We start from the raw sequence: 12,541 nt of genomic DNA, 5'->3' as shown, positions 1-12,541 counted from the left end.
CATTTTTCCATTTGTGTTTGGTTTTGAGGCTCCTGATCTTGTTATGCATAATATATATTAAATTTTACATAGAATCGTGTCATTTAAAAAGAACATAGCTGTGAATGCAGGCAGTCTGGATGCCTGGCAGAGCTGATGTTCATCTCCTCTAGGTTATGCCCCATCTGCGTTGCTTCTCCCAGTCACTGGGACATGGCTACCTAGTCATGGTAGTGAAGCCTTTATACTACTGTTTTGCACAAGTCTGAAAATTATCATACTCGGGTGTTTTTATGGTTGTTTGTTTGGGTTTTTGTTTTGTTTTCTTTTTAAAATCTGTTACTGAATTCATCCATCCAAAGGTTCTGTGTGGTTATTTATGCTGGATTGCAGGGTGGGATGATTCCTTAATTATTTTAAAAGTTTCGTCCTCCTGAGCTTTTCCTTTATTCTTAGCTGAAAGTAGTATTCACCTTTACTGCCTATCCTACTCTTGCTGCATTGCTACCTCAGGTCATATATCAGTAATCTGCCTTCCCAGAAATGGCTGTTTTTCACTTGAATAATGAGTGAATATTACATATGTGGAGCTTTGGTCTAAATAAAATAAAATTAAATTAAATTTAAAAGTAGCTATGATTTTAAGGTCTCCTTATCCCAGTCATTTTAACCCTGAATTCCTTATTTACTGGGTTTCTTCAGTGATCTTCTGCACTTTTTCCCTTTCAGTGAGGCTTTGAGATTGTTTTGCAGCCATGGTTCTTGCAAGGTGTGGGCTGGACAGAACTGACTTGCTGGTTTTAATCTGGATATAGAGTAAGCAGCAGTAATTATAGGCAGCAGTAAATATAGGCAGCTAAGGAGTGGCTGAAGTTTCTATGGGTGTTCTGGCCTGTACTGTGATATGATCTTGTTTACTTTGAAGACAGGCCTTGTTTGTTCCCTTTCGGGTCTAGCTCACCCTCTTCCCCGAGTCATGAAGGTGTCAGCGGATCCAAAACTATCTGAGATGAACTAGCTCATTTGTTTTGTTTCATGCAGATGAAACCTGGTTCTGAGCAGGACCTCTCTTTTGGCAGAGTCCGGGCAAAGCCAAGTTGTCTCGAGCTGGATTGCAGGAAATCTTTTGGGGGAAAGTCCTGATGGCCCCAGCAGGAGTGATCTGTGACTTTTCATTGAGGGACCTTGTCCTGGGTTGCAAGGCCGGGTTGTGAAGTGTCACTGAAAATGGGGCACGGGCGCTAGGTGGCAGGTTCCCTGCTGTCCTCTAGGCACCGTATTGCAGCTAGAATCAAGTCAAGTAAAGAGGAGTAAAACTTGCCATCTTAGCTAGATCCTGCTGAGATGGTCATTTTCTTATTGGATTTTTCTTATCTAGATGGGGTCTGTAGGTGCTCTGGGAATCATAGAGCAGCCAGGCTCCAGCACCCTGTCAGATCAGTTGATTCCTGCTCCTATAAAATTTTTAACTTGCTTTCAAAATGTTCAGACAGAAAGATGCTATAGAAATGTAGTTCATCCAGTAGCAGCTGCTGCTGCTACTACTCAAGTGTCCGTAATAAGAAAGGATTTACTGAATTTGCAGTAATCTAAGTGTGATATTAGCAGCTAGAAACATCAAAGTCCTTTTCTCCTCTTTGGATTTGCATATGGTAATTGGGAGCATACACGATGGGGGTTGGGAAAGAGGGTTGATGGAGAGGAGGAGCGGCAGGCTCAAACCCAGCTCACATGGACTCGGACGATGCCTGTGAGTCACGACCTATAACTGACTGCTGCGAGTGCCACGTGCCAAATGGTGAGTCATGGAGCAAGAGAGCAGCACGGAAACGGGAGAAGCTACTCAGGCCACTGTCCAGGCAGCAAGGTAGCTGGCATTGGCTTCTTAGGCAAATGTCTGTAATGTCTCCTTTAAGCCAAAACACTGAAGCAACTTGGGCTTCTGCACTCCTGACTGGGAGGCACCCGCCTCATGCCAGTTGTGTTTCTGTCAGGAATACCCAGGCTGCCTTCCCTTTACCTGCTGCCCATATCGTTATTGTTAGTGAGCCCCTCACCCCTGCCTTGGGCAGCTCCTTGCTGCCAAGTGCACTAAGGCTGTGATTGATTGGCACATGCTGCATTTTCCAATTTGAACACTTTGTAATCCTATATAATTCTAGGATGTGATGATATGTTTTGGCTAGGCTTCTTGTCAAGCTGCCCTGGAAACCTCTGGAAAATCATCTGGCTTGGGAAGCACCTAGCTGTGGAAAGAAAAGGGAAATATTTTTTTCAGGAATCATGACTCACGCAGGACCACCAGAGGAATAGAGCTGAGCTGAGGCAGAAGTTTAGGAAATATTTAGTCTTTCTGTCTTGCCGCAGCTCCCTTTTGAAATTATGGCATATGCTGGCATATTCACCCTAGGTACCAGAAGACCAGCCTCACGTTGCTCTGTGTTCCCTGAGGCAGGACTGGAAGCTTAGGAAGAAATAAACCACTAGTATTTCTTTTTAAACCTTTTTTTTCACTAAATGTGCTGGATGATTTATTAGATGATTTAATGAAGGTATGAACTTGGCAGTGATGTGTTAGCTGGCTAGAAATGAATAAATACTGAAGCAAATACCACTGATTAATTCTATCTTGCAACAACTTTGTTTTCCCAAATCCTCACATCCACCCTCTTTTTCTTACTCAGATAGTCCTGTACCCAAGCTACTCATTCCATGCCCCTTGCTGTTCACTTAGGCTGTTCTCTGAATGCCCTCCAGCTTGCAGGAATTGTCCTGTTAATGTTTTTAAACCATTCAGTGCTTTCTGGCAGCCTTTGGAGTAGCAAAGCTGTAGCACAGACTAACTGCATTACTGGAATCCTAAAAACTGGTGTCTGAGTCAGTAAGATCTGAGCCCTGCAATCCCTACAAGTGGGTGTCCTGTGGAAGGTCTCAAGATGTGACTTTCAGTTTGGATTCTTCTCCCAAACTTCTAGCCTAGAGATAAGCTTAGATTGAGTAAACTAGATGTATTTCTCCTCAGAGAACAAAAAGATAAATGCTTTTTTCAGCATTTCTGTGGATCCTGGTCTGTAGGGCCATCTGGATTCTTTGGGCATGTGGATGCAATTGCCTCATAGGAATCAGGGATTCCCATGGAACAACCTTCAATAGAGTGTACAGCTCCAAAAGGATTTTTGCCAGTTTATTGGTGAGACTGAATTCCCATCCTTTAGCCCCCTCTTTCCATCTTTCACCCTTAAGTGAGTTGATTAGTCTTGGCTATCTGAGGAGCATGATGACAGTGAAACTGCAGCCATATGCAAAGAGGCAGCAAGAACCGTCGTGGTAAAAGATTTAGGTTGTGTGTTCAGTTTCTTGGGTGAAGTGGCTGGGGTTTGCAGAAACAGTAATCCATTCAGAAAAATCAGTCTCCAGAAAGGCAATTTCTCCTCCAGTCGGCAGTTCTGATGATGTTGCTGTGCATCTTCTGTGCCATATGTAGTATCCTTTTGTATTTAAATCATATTTTTTCTCTTAAATCGCTGCATGGTGATTACATTATATATTATGAGGAACTTGCTTCGCTGCCTCTTGAGCTTGGCCACATCGTCTGTGCAGCTGACAGTACTGAACAGAGAAGGGTATTAAGCCATCAATGATGGAGCTCCAAAAGTGTCTTTAGGGCAGTAATACATAGCGGGGTATGTCTGGAGCTATGTGACTGCTGCACCTAACGCATCGGCACTCGCAGGCACGCCCGGTATTTGCCCCAGCCATCTCCTACTTGAAGCAGAGCCATGCAGACTGGTTGGGAGCCAGCTTGGAGAGCTCCTGCAGCTTCTCTGCAAAGCTGCAGGGGCAGGAGGTAAAGAATGTTGACGTTTGCAATAAAAATGTCTGCCAAGCAGAGGTGCTTAGAGTCACAGTGCTCCCTGTGTGCCTGCAGCGATCTGTTATCTCCTGCCTCGTGCCGCCGTGACACGCTTTTCTAAGCAGAGATCACCTCTGGGTTTACATTTGCTGTTGTGTCTGTAGGACTGGGGAGGATTCAGCACTTACATTGCAAGTGGCTTGTGGTATTCAAGCCTTGCGGTATTACAAATGATAAATGAGAAGACTGAGGTAATTTGGCAAAAAGTGGCAGATACAGACTGCCTATTCCCATTCCTGAGAATCACTCCTCGCAAAGGGGTGTGAGGGCTTTACAGAGAGCTCATCAAAGCCTGTAGAATCTGACACTGTTCTGCCTGATGCATTTTAAGCCCCAGTGTCAATCCCAGCTTTCCAAACTATGAATATGAGAGGGAGGATCTTTTTACAGTCGTTCTGGTTAGGGAAAACCAAGGCCAGAGATATATGGATGGGAGGCTGAGGATCCCTGTGCCAGTAATGTTACTGCCAGGCTTCGCTGCAGTCCCTGAGATAGCAGGAAGCCAGGAGGGGGTTTCCAAGAGAGAGCCAGGTACCCAGGGCACAAAAGAAGTCACTCGTATCCCTAGGGAAGCTGTTAGAGTGACTCCCAGCAGGAGCTGGCCGCATGCTTCCTGCAGCATTGGCCCTCAAAGCCTTTTGCTGGGAGCAGTGCAGGCAGAACAAGCATCCGTCTGCTGTTGCATCTGTGACAGCGAATCACAGCCCACCCGGGGAGCCCTTGCTGCCATCGAAACCAAATAGCCAGGCAGAGCTGCGTGATGCAGCCAGAGCTCCAGAGAGACAGCTGGGAAATGGCTGTGTGTCAGCGCGCTGGCATTTTGCTGTCAAATGTCAAAGTGTGCCTGCGCAAGCCGTGTCCTCCCACAGCAACATCTGCCCCAGAGAGAGGCCTTGTTGCTCAGCCAGACTTGCCAGCATAGCAGTGCTGGTGCTGCACATCTGTTGCCAGCCGTCGCTTGCAGAGAGATGTGGCCTAAACCTAACAACCAGCCACCAAAGTACCTGCAAAAGGAGGACATACCTGAATGGACAAGTGCTAGAAGTTTAGGCCCATCCTTTTTCCCTTGGTGCTAGGGGGGAATAGGCTAAATAGTGGTGTGCAAGCTGCTACAGAACAGGGCATGAACATTGCCCCAGCTCTGAATACCATCTTCAGTATATGGGTGTGCTAGGTGCAGAGCCAGGAGCTGCTGGTGGGTCTTGAGCAATGTGGGTTTGGGAATCCCTGATATAAAAGCTCTTCTGGGAATCAGAGCTGAGAACTGGCTCATTCCTTTCAGCCGTGACAGTGGAGGATGCAGGAAGGTAGCCAGAGGCTTGTCAGGCAGAGAAGTCACTGGAGGGGACTGAAAGGTTATATGGGCATTAAGGAATCTATAGTTGGTGGGAGCTTAGGATCACACGATAATCTATCTGGACATGGTCCAAGTGTCCTCTCCAGCTCAGAGCCTTATTCTCAGTGAAACATCCCAGCAGGAAGAGGTGTGAGGATGTGGGACCGCCATGCGGCTCTCTGCTGATCCTGGTAGAGTCTAGCCTGATCCACAGGCTTGCCTGCTTGCTAGCACTGGTATTAGCATTAACTCTTACATCAATAAGTGTTTATGTAAACACCAGGTCCATTTCCATCTTTCTTTTTTTTCCTGCCAACACATCATATGTTTCTGAGATGCACTGTTACGCGTGGGAGGAAAGTGCTTTTGATCAGCTTTATTTTAGCTTCTTTTAATTGCTGTTCTTATGCTGTGAACTGGAAGAGTCGAAGCTCCTGATCTTCCTTCTCTAGAGCTGTCTCATTGTTTACACTGCTCTGACTTCTCCTATCCTACTTTTCGCAATTTCTCTTCTGGGCTTTCATGTGCCCTTGTAGCTCTTCTCCAAATTCAATATCATTTCATAGTCACAAATGCTGAGGTAAGGTAGACGAAGGTCTAGACGTTCTGGATGTTACATCCTGAGGTCTCAGTATGGTCCCTCAAGACCATCCTGGTTCAACACTGTCTTTTGCGGTTTCTCCCTCTCCTTTCTGCCTTAGCTGCTCTTCCTTGCACTCTTCTGCTCTGGCTTCTTTGAAGTATAGAAGGGAATGCAAAAGGGAAAACACCCACCAGGTTTTCCTGGGTGCACTTGCTGTTTGGCCCTCCGGGGCAGCTGGGGAAGGAGGGATGAGCATGTTCCCTGCTCTCCAATGTCAAATTCTGATTTCCTGACTACTGATAGAGCTGAGCTTTTAGTACCCTTTCTGTATGGCTCCTGGGAGTGTGAACTTTTACACTGGTGCTTCTGGGAAGTACCGTAGATAAGTACTACAGATAATGTGGCAAAATGGCAAAAAACTGTGAGCCAGGCATCCTACGACTGTCATCCACAAAGGATTAGTAGAATGCAAGGTGCTGTATGGGATCTTCAGTAGTAGCTCCCCAAGGGCTCACTGAAGTCATCCACTCCCCATAACATGAGAGGCACTTGTGTGCCAAGGCTGTCCTGGACTTCTGTATCTCTAATGCTGAAGGATCTTCCAGCACAGTCAAGGGTTTTGTTCTTAAAGGAAAGTTGCAGACATTGCGAGGCAGAGAAAAAATGCTGAATCTGCTGCAAGAAGATAGACTGCCCTTTTCAGAGGCCATGTATGTGTTGCCTGCTTGCTTTCCTGAGAGTTTTTAGTGCCACCATGACTGCAGAGCCGTGTCCTGAACAGGACCTCTGCAGCACTTTGGTCACTTGAGCGAAATCAGTTTATTGTCTTCGAAGAGGTTTGAGACAGGTTAGTTGGAAGCACAAGTGTTGTGCCAGGAGTCTGGAGGGGGACATGTTGGCCTTCCATTGCAATGCTTTCCCTGAAGAAGAAGAGCTGAGAACCTTAGTAATTGTGCTGAGAGAACCTAGTCTACTCATGCATGCAGTCTTCACTGAAATCAAGGATGCTCTAAACTGTTACTGCCTTTCCTGAGAGGTCACTTCCTCTGTTTTTATTTTTTTCCTCTTTTTAGGTACCCGAATTCCCTAATGAGAAGTGTTCTCCCAGTTTCCCATGCACACCCTAACCTGTCCATGGGTCGTGCCAGCTTAACTGATGTCCTGAAGAGCATTCCTCATCATGGATAGTCCACCCAAGCTGACTGGCGAGACGCTGATTGTCCATCACATTCCACTGGTTCATTGCCAGGTCCCTGACAGACAGTGCTGCTCCGTGAACAAAAGGACCAACCCCTTCTGCCAGCCGGAGATAGGCATCACACGGACCTCTGTCCTTCCAGACAGAGACCTGTCACAGACTGACTCCTTGGTGTACAGCAGTTTTCTCCAAAGCTCAGAAACCTCAGCAGAAGCTTCAGACAACAAAGAGGGCAAAGAAAGGGACTTGATTGTCCCTGGTGTCAGTAAGCGGCACAACCCTTTCCTGCTAACTGAGGGTGAAGACCTCGGCATCTTCGGGGATGACTTGGGTCAAAAATCTTTCCACCTTCACAACTCCCTTGTGTCTGGCAAACCTCCCTTTCACCTGCACGAGCTGTCCTTGCCCCCATTCCACCTCCACGACTCCAACCATATTGTGAAATCCTGGAACATGGCCAGTCGATCTGGTGTGGTGGATGGGCAAGAGGACAAAATCAGCAGTGATGATATCCAGAAGAGGAACAATGTTAACCGGTGCCACCAGGCCTCAGAACGCATGGAGCTGGATGAATGCAGCTGCCGTCATGAGAGCTCTTCCAGCTTCTCGTTTGATGGTGGTGACCAGGAATGGAACCAAAACACAGGTGACGCACTGAGGAATCAGGATGCTCTGCACAGCCGGACATGCAGCTGCTCCAGCTCAGAGCTCCAGCACTGTCGGTGCTGTAGTTCATCAAGTCAGTCAGAAGTGGTTGACCAGCAGATGGGCTACATCAGTGACTCTTCCTGCAACAGCTCTGACGGAGTGCTGGTAAACTTCAGTGCTCTCTACAACAAAATGAATGACCATTCTCGGTCTAACTTGAATTCAGCCAATCTGTCCTGTGACTCTTCCTTCTACAGCCACTCAGACACAGGAGCTTTTTACCTGGATTTGCATTCATCACCCACAGAATCCAAGATGTCTTGTGAATCGCATCATCCAGAGAGTTCAGAGAAGGTGTGTGGATGTCACCACTCCTCCTCACCTGTCCTTGATGCTAATTGCAACTCCTACCACCTCCACTGTGAGCCTTGCACTTCAGAGAGCTCAGATCTCACTGCCTGCTTCCAGAGCCAAGCACGGCTCGTTGTGGCCACTCAGAATTATTATAAATTAGTCACATGTGACTTGTCTTCCCAGTCATCCCCTAGCCCAGCAGGGTCTTCCATAACCAGCTGCTCAGAAGACCACACCAAAGGTAGCCCAGCCCAGCCCAATGAATACTACCTGTTTAGAAGGCCTGCCTTGAGACAAGAGGAAAGCAATGCAGAGTGCAGCGAAGTGGAGACAAAGGGAGAGACCACACAGAATATGATTGAGGGTCAGGTCTACGTAAATGTATCACCACCGAACCTCAATACAGGCCGGCAGCGCTCCAGGAGCTACGATCAGAACCTGGACAGGAGTCCCAGCAGCCGGCTGGGCTCTCTGGAGCGCATGGTGAGCTGTCCCGTTAAGTTGAGTGAAAGTCCACCAATACCAATCCAGAGTTCTCTCCCAAAGCGAGTGACATCTTTTGCTGAGCTGGCCAAAAGCAGGAAGAAGAATGGTTCTTCCCCACCCCTCCGGCCCAGTGGTGATTCCTCCTTGGAGTTCTCTCCTATTCCTGAGACACAGCGGGATTGTCCAAGCTTTCTCGAAGAAAGAGCTCGCCGCAGCCAGAGTCTTCCACCCATGCCCTTCGTCCATGGCCTGAACCGGAGCTGTGAGGGCTTCTGCTTGGATCACGCCTTTGGAGATGGCCAGGCTTTGTGTTCCACCAAAGACTTGGGCTCCAGTGAGACCATCCCTGGTGGGCACGGGGCAGGTGAGCAAACCTCTCTCTCCCTGCTCACGGAGGCCAATGCTGGCTGCTCAGGTAGCTCTGCCAGTGTCCAAGGACAAAGAGATGTTAGAGTCCGAGCAGATGGTGAGGAGCCAAAATAGACAGAATGGAGACATTAAAAAAAAAAATAGAAAAGGCCCCTTTGGGACATGAGGAGAGCAACAGAGGAACCTGCATGGCAGTGGGAGTCCATAGCCTACCAGTCTCTGGGGTAAAGCCCTGCTGTGCTTTTTGCAGGCCCAGATCAATGGAAGTGTTTTGCCCCTGTATTTCTAGAGCCTTTTGAGTTCCTGTATAGTCCTTCTGTACCATGTAAGGGAGGGCATGGCATTACCACTTAGAATCTGGGCAGCTTCTTGGATAATTGTCTTGTTCTAACTCTGTTTCCTGGAGCTTTTCTCCTCCTTTCCCATAAGAGACTGCCTTTGGCTCCCAAGATAGGGACTTGAGGGTGCTCAGCAGTCAGAGGCAGAGAAAGGAATAATTAGTTATTTTTTTAGCTCTTCTTATTTGGAGCCATATAAAGAGGCGGAGAAAGTGTAGCCAGCATCTGCTTCTCAATGCAGATTACTCCTGGACCTGGGCAGGGTCCAGGAAGCTCACACAGTGTCTGTCATGGTTGACAATATGAGACAGGATGTCCCATTAGCCTGGAATGTCCTGGCTCTGTCCTCAACAGTGCATGAGATTGCAGCAAGGATTCCTATGGAAAAATGCTTGCCCATCGCCAGGGTAATTGTTCCAGTTCCCTCTGCAGCAAAGCCCTTTACATGAATTGCTTTTCACACTGATATTGCTACGACATGTCCTGGGGAGGGAGCTCTGAGACAGCGCTATAGGTGGCTCAAGTATGGTCATTCCTATAGCATTAGCAGCAGATCAGTATCTCTGCCCCAAACAGTGCTTTTACCTGCACCCCAGGAAAGAGCCTATCTAAAATGAGCTGCTGAGCAGACTCTGACCAGACGGCTGTGTTAGAGAGCCCCTGATGTGCCAGAGCCCTGACTGTTTCTGTTTAATGACATGAACATTTCCAGCAAGAGATGGAAGGAACAATTCTTTCACTGCTAGGGCAGTGTTTTGCGGTGCGAGCGTGGGAGAGATTTTAGCCTTTGGAGCAAGAGTTGTGTTTTGACCTATTTGTTTACTGAGCCTTGAACTTGTGCTTGCTGCAGGACAGCTTGGAAAGTAGGTCTCTGCTGGGAGAAGGCAGCAGTGGGAGCAGCCCTGGGTTTGCAGAGGAATTGCTTGGAAGGAGTAAGAGCTGCGCAGAGTTGGAGAAGGGGGCAGACAGCAGCTCCCAAGGCAGTGTATCCCGGCACTTCCCACAGCTGTGGCCCTTGTGCAGTCCCTTCCTGTCACATGTAATAGGATGTGACTTGCACATCAGGGCTGTGTAGAAAATCCCTGCCTGCAGCAGAGAGACACAGAGCTGTGAGCACCATGAAGCCTGGAACGTCTAGCCTACAAGGAAAGACCACAGAGCTGCCCTGCGAAGTGCTAACTATAGGGAAGGGGATCTGCCACAGCCCACACAGCCCACAGGTAGCACTAGAGCTCTGTTGGAGCCGATCCTCAGCTCCTCTGTGTCCCAGGGTTTATGCTGTAGGCCTGTCTTTTTTTCGGGCAGGTCCCTGCCCAAAGGCAGTTCTGGAGGAAGGGCAGAGGACACCTGCTATGCCACACAGGGACACTGTGTGGCTGTCAGCCAAGGAACCCAGCCAGTCCTGCGTGTGCATCCAGTGCTCTGCGTGTGCGCAGTGCAGTGTTTGATGCTTCGGCTGTGTCCCCAGGGTTGCAATGGGCCCACCAGGAGCTGCAGGCATGTGCAGACAGCAGACAACCCAGCCCAGCCTCTGCGACATCTGTGTCTGTCATTTGCTAGAGCAGACTTGGCTTTTCCAGAGTTGACAAATCCTCTATTTCTGCGATGGGTCTGATTTGCCCTGGGGAATTCCCTTCCTGCCACCAGTGGTGCTTGGAACACCCTCCTTGGGTTCTGCTACAGTCAGAGGGAGGAAGGAAACTGTGTGCTCAGAAGGGGAACTGCTATAGAGGAAAGAGGAGTGAGGCAGAAGGGAAAGATCTGGCAGGGGAGCAGTGGGCCTTTCCAGCAGCGCTGAGTGTGAGGTGGGTGCTCTTACTTGAGGCGCTTCTGCTGGGTTGGGTGAGTCATCACCATGTGTGGGAGGGAACAGGCCTTTGGGATATTAAATACCACTTTACTGAGTGCTGTGCCATGGTGTGTTGACCCTGTATGGAGGCAGGCCAAAGACGGGTGTGTGGGGCTGTGGCTTCTGGGCACAGAGCTGTGCTGAGGTTTTGTTGCCTGCGCTCCCACAGGAATCGGGGTGGAGACAAGGAAGGAGGAGTGCAGCGTGTGAATCTGGTGACTCTGTAAGAAGAGAAGTCCCAGTGCAGCCACCTACTCTTCCAGGCAGCTGAACATGTCCTGTGTGGGTCCACCGTCTCTACCTTGCTAGTTCATGATCGTATGGCTGGTTCCAACGTGAACCACTCTGCTTATTCCGCTGCTCCACCCTCGTGCTCCCACAGCACATTACATTTTGCTTGTGATCTGCTAGGCTCATGATGATGGTTCCTCTGCCCGCCCTCACACTTGGTCCCTTTTTGTCTCCCCGAAGGTTCTGGCACAGACAGCAAACCTGTGGTACGCTACAGCAAGGACCAGCGTCCCACGACTCTGCCCATCCAGCCCTTTGTTTTCCAGCACCATTTCAACAAGCCACCCAAGACACGTGCCCTGCACAGCCATTTTGCCTCGAGCCTTTCTCAGCTCTACAGTTTGGCTAGCAACCGGCCTTCCAGCCAACAGACCTCCAATTCCCAGGCCTCGGCCTCAGCCGCCTCGGCAGAGCCGTTGGGGGCGGCAGGAAGCCGAGCCCACAGCGCGCTCCTGACGCAGCGCTCAGCAGATGGGGCTGCATCTCTTAGTGATGGCTGCATTAAGAAGCCCGCCCCTGAGACAACGCGGCCATCCCCCTTGGGGAGCTACTCTCCTGTGCGATGCAACGTGCCTTTCTTCCAGAGCGTGGACTCCTCTTCCTCGCCCACTGCAGAGAGAGCTGGAGAGAGCCAGCCTCCCAGGAGCAGGTCCTGTCCTGTCTCTGCCAGCCTGCTTCCCACGAGGTCTTCCCCAGCTGCCAGTGCCAGGCAGTCTGCCAAAGCCACCAAAGGTGATGCCCTGAGGCAAAAGGAGAAGCCTAAGCCAGTTCCCAAGAAGGAGGTACCACTGGAGCCAAGTCTGCCACTCTCAGAGTACCGACTCCACAGCGGATCCCTCCTGCCCCTCTCAGCAGGTGGTGCACCCATGAGCAGAGGGGGAGGCCCTGCAGAGCCCCACTGGAGGAGTGGCAGCGACACCAGCAGCTCTAGTTCCCTGAGCAGCATGGGCATACGGCCCCTCAATGGTAGGTACCCATCCACCAGGACATGCTAGGCTGGGAGAGCTCCAGCACCCTGTCTGTGGTGCTTCCCTGTAGTTCCACCCTCCTATGTAGCCACAGCCTAGGGTGAAGTTGCCTCTGGGACTGCAGTGCTCTACAGTCCTATCATCAGTCTGCTTGCAAAAGGAAGTCACATGCCAAGAGCATGACCTATGGGGCTGCCAATCCCACAGCTCCCTATGCCAGGTGCTTGCA

General features: G+C 49.5%; 1 protein-coding gene across 2 annotated transcripts in view; it reads left to right on the top strand.

Annotated features, from left to right (window-relative positions):
• Positions 1-12,541, top strand: part of LOC104574454 (AP-4 complex accessory subunit RUSC2-like) — a 32,884-nt gene that overhangs the window by 9,714 nt on the left and 10,629 nt on the right. For both annotated transcript variants that reach the window (XM_088526705.1, XM_088526704.1), the window contains exons 2-3: positions 6,885-8,861; positions 11,525-12,310. In XM_088526705.1, the coding sequence (XP_088382831.1) occupies positions 6,992-8,861; positions 11,525-12,310 (2,656 nt within the window). In that variant the 5' untranslated portion in view covers positions 6,885-6,991. The remainder of the gene's footprint in view (positions 1-6,884; positions 8,862-11,524; positions 12,311-12,541) is intronic.

The sequence above is a fragment of the Tinamus guttatus genome, unplaced genomic scaffold (assembly GCF_059628265.1).
Source record: "Tinamus guttatus ecotype Peru unplaced genomic scaffold, ASM5962826v1 Tinamus_guttatus_pri_ptg000253l, whole genome shotgun sequence".
In the NCBI taxonomy this organism is placed as follows: domain Eukaryota; kingdom Metazoa; phylum Chordata; class Aves; order Tinamiformes; family Tinamidae; genus Tinamus; species Tinamus guttatus.
Note: the sequence above shows the minus strand (reverse complement) of the source record. Positions and strands in the feature narration are given on the sequence as shown.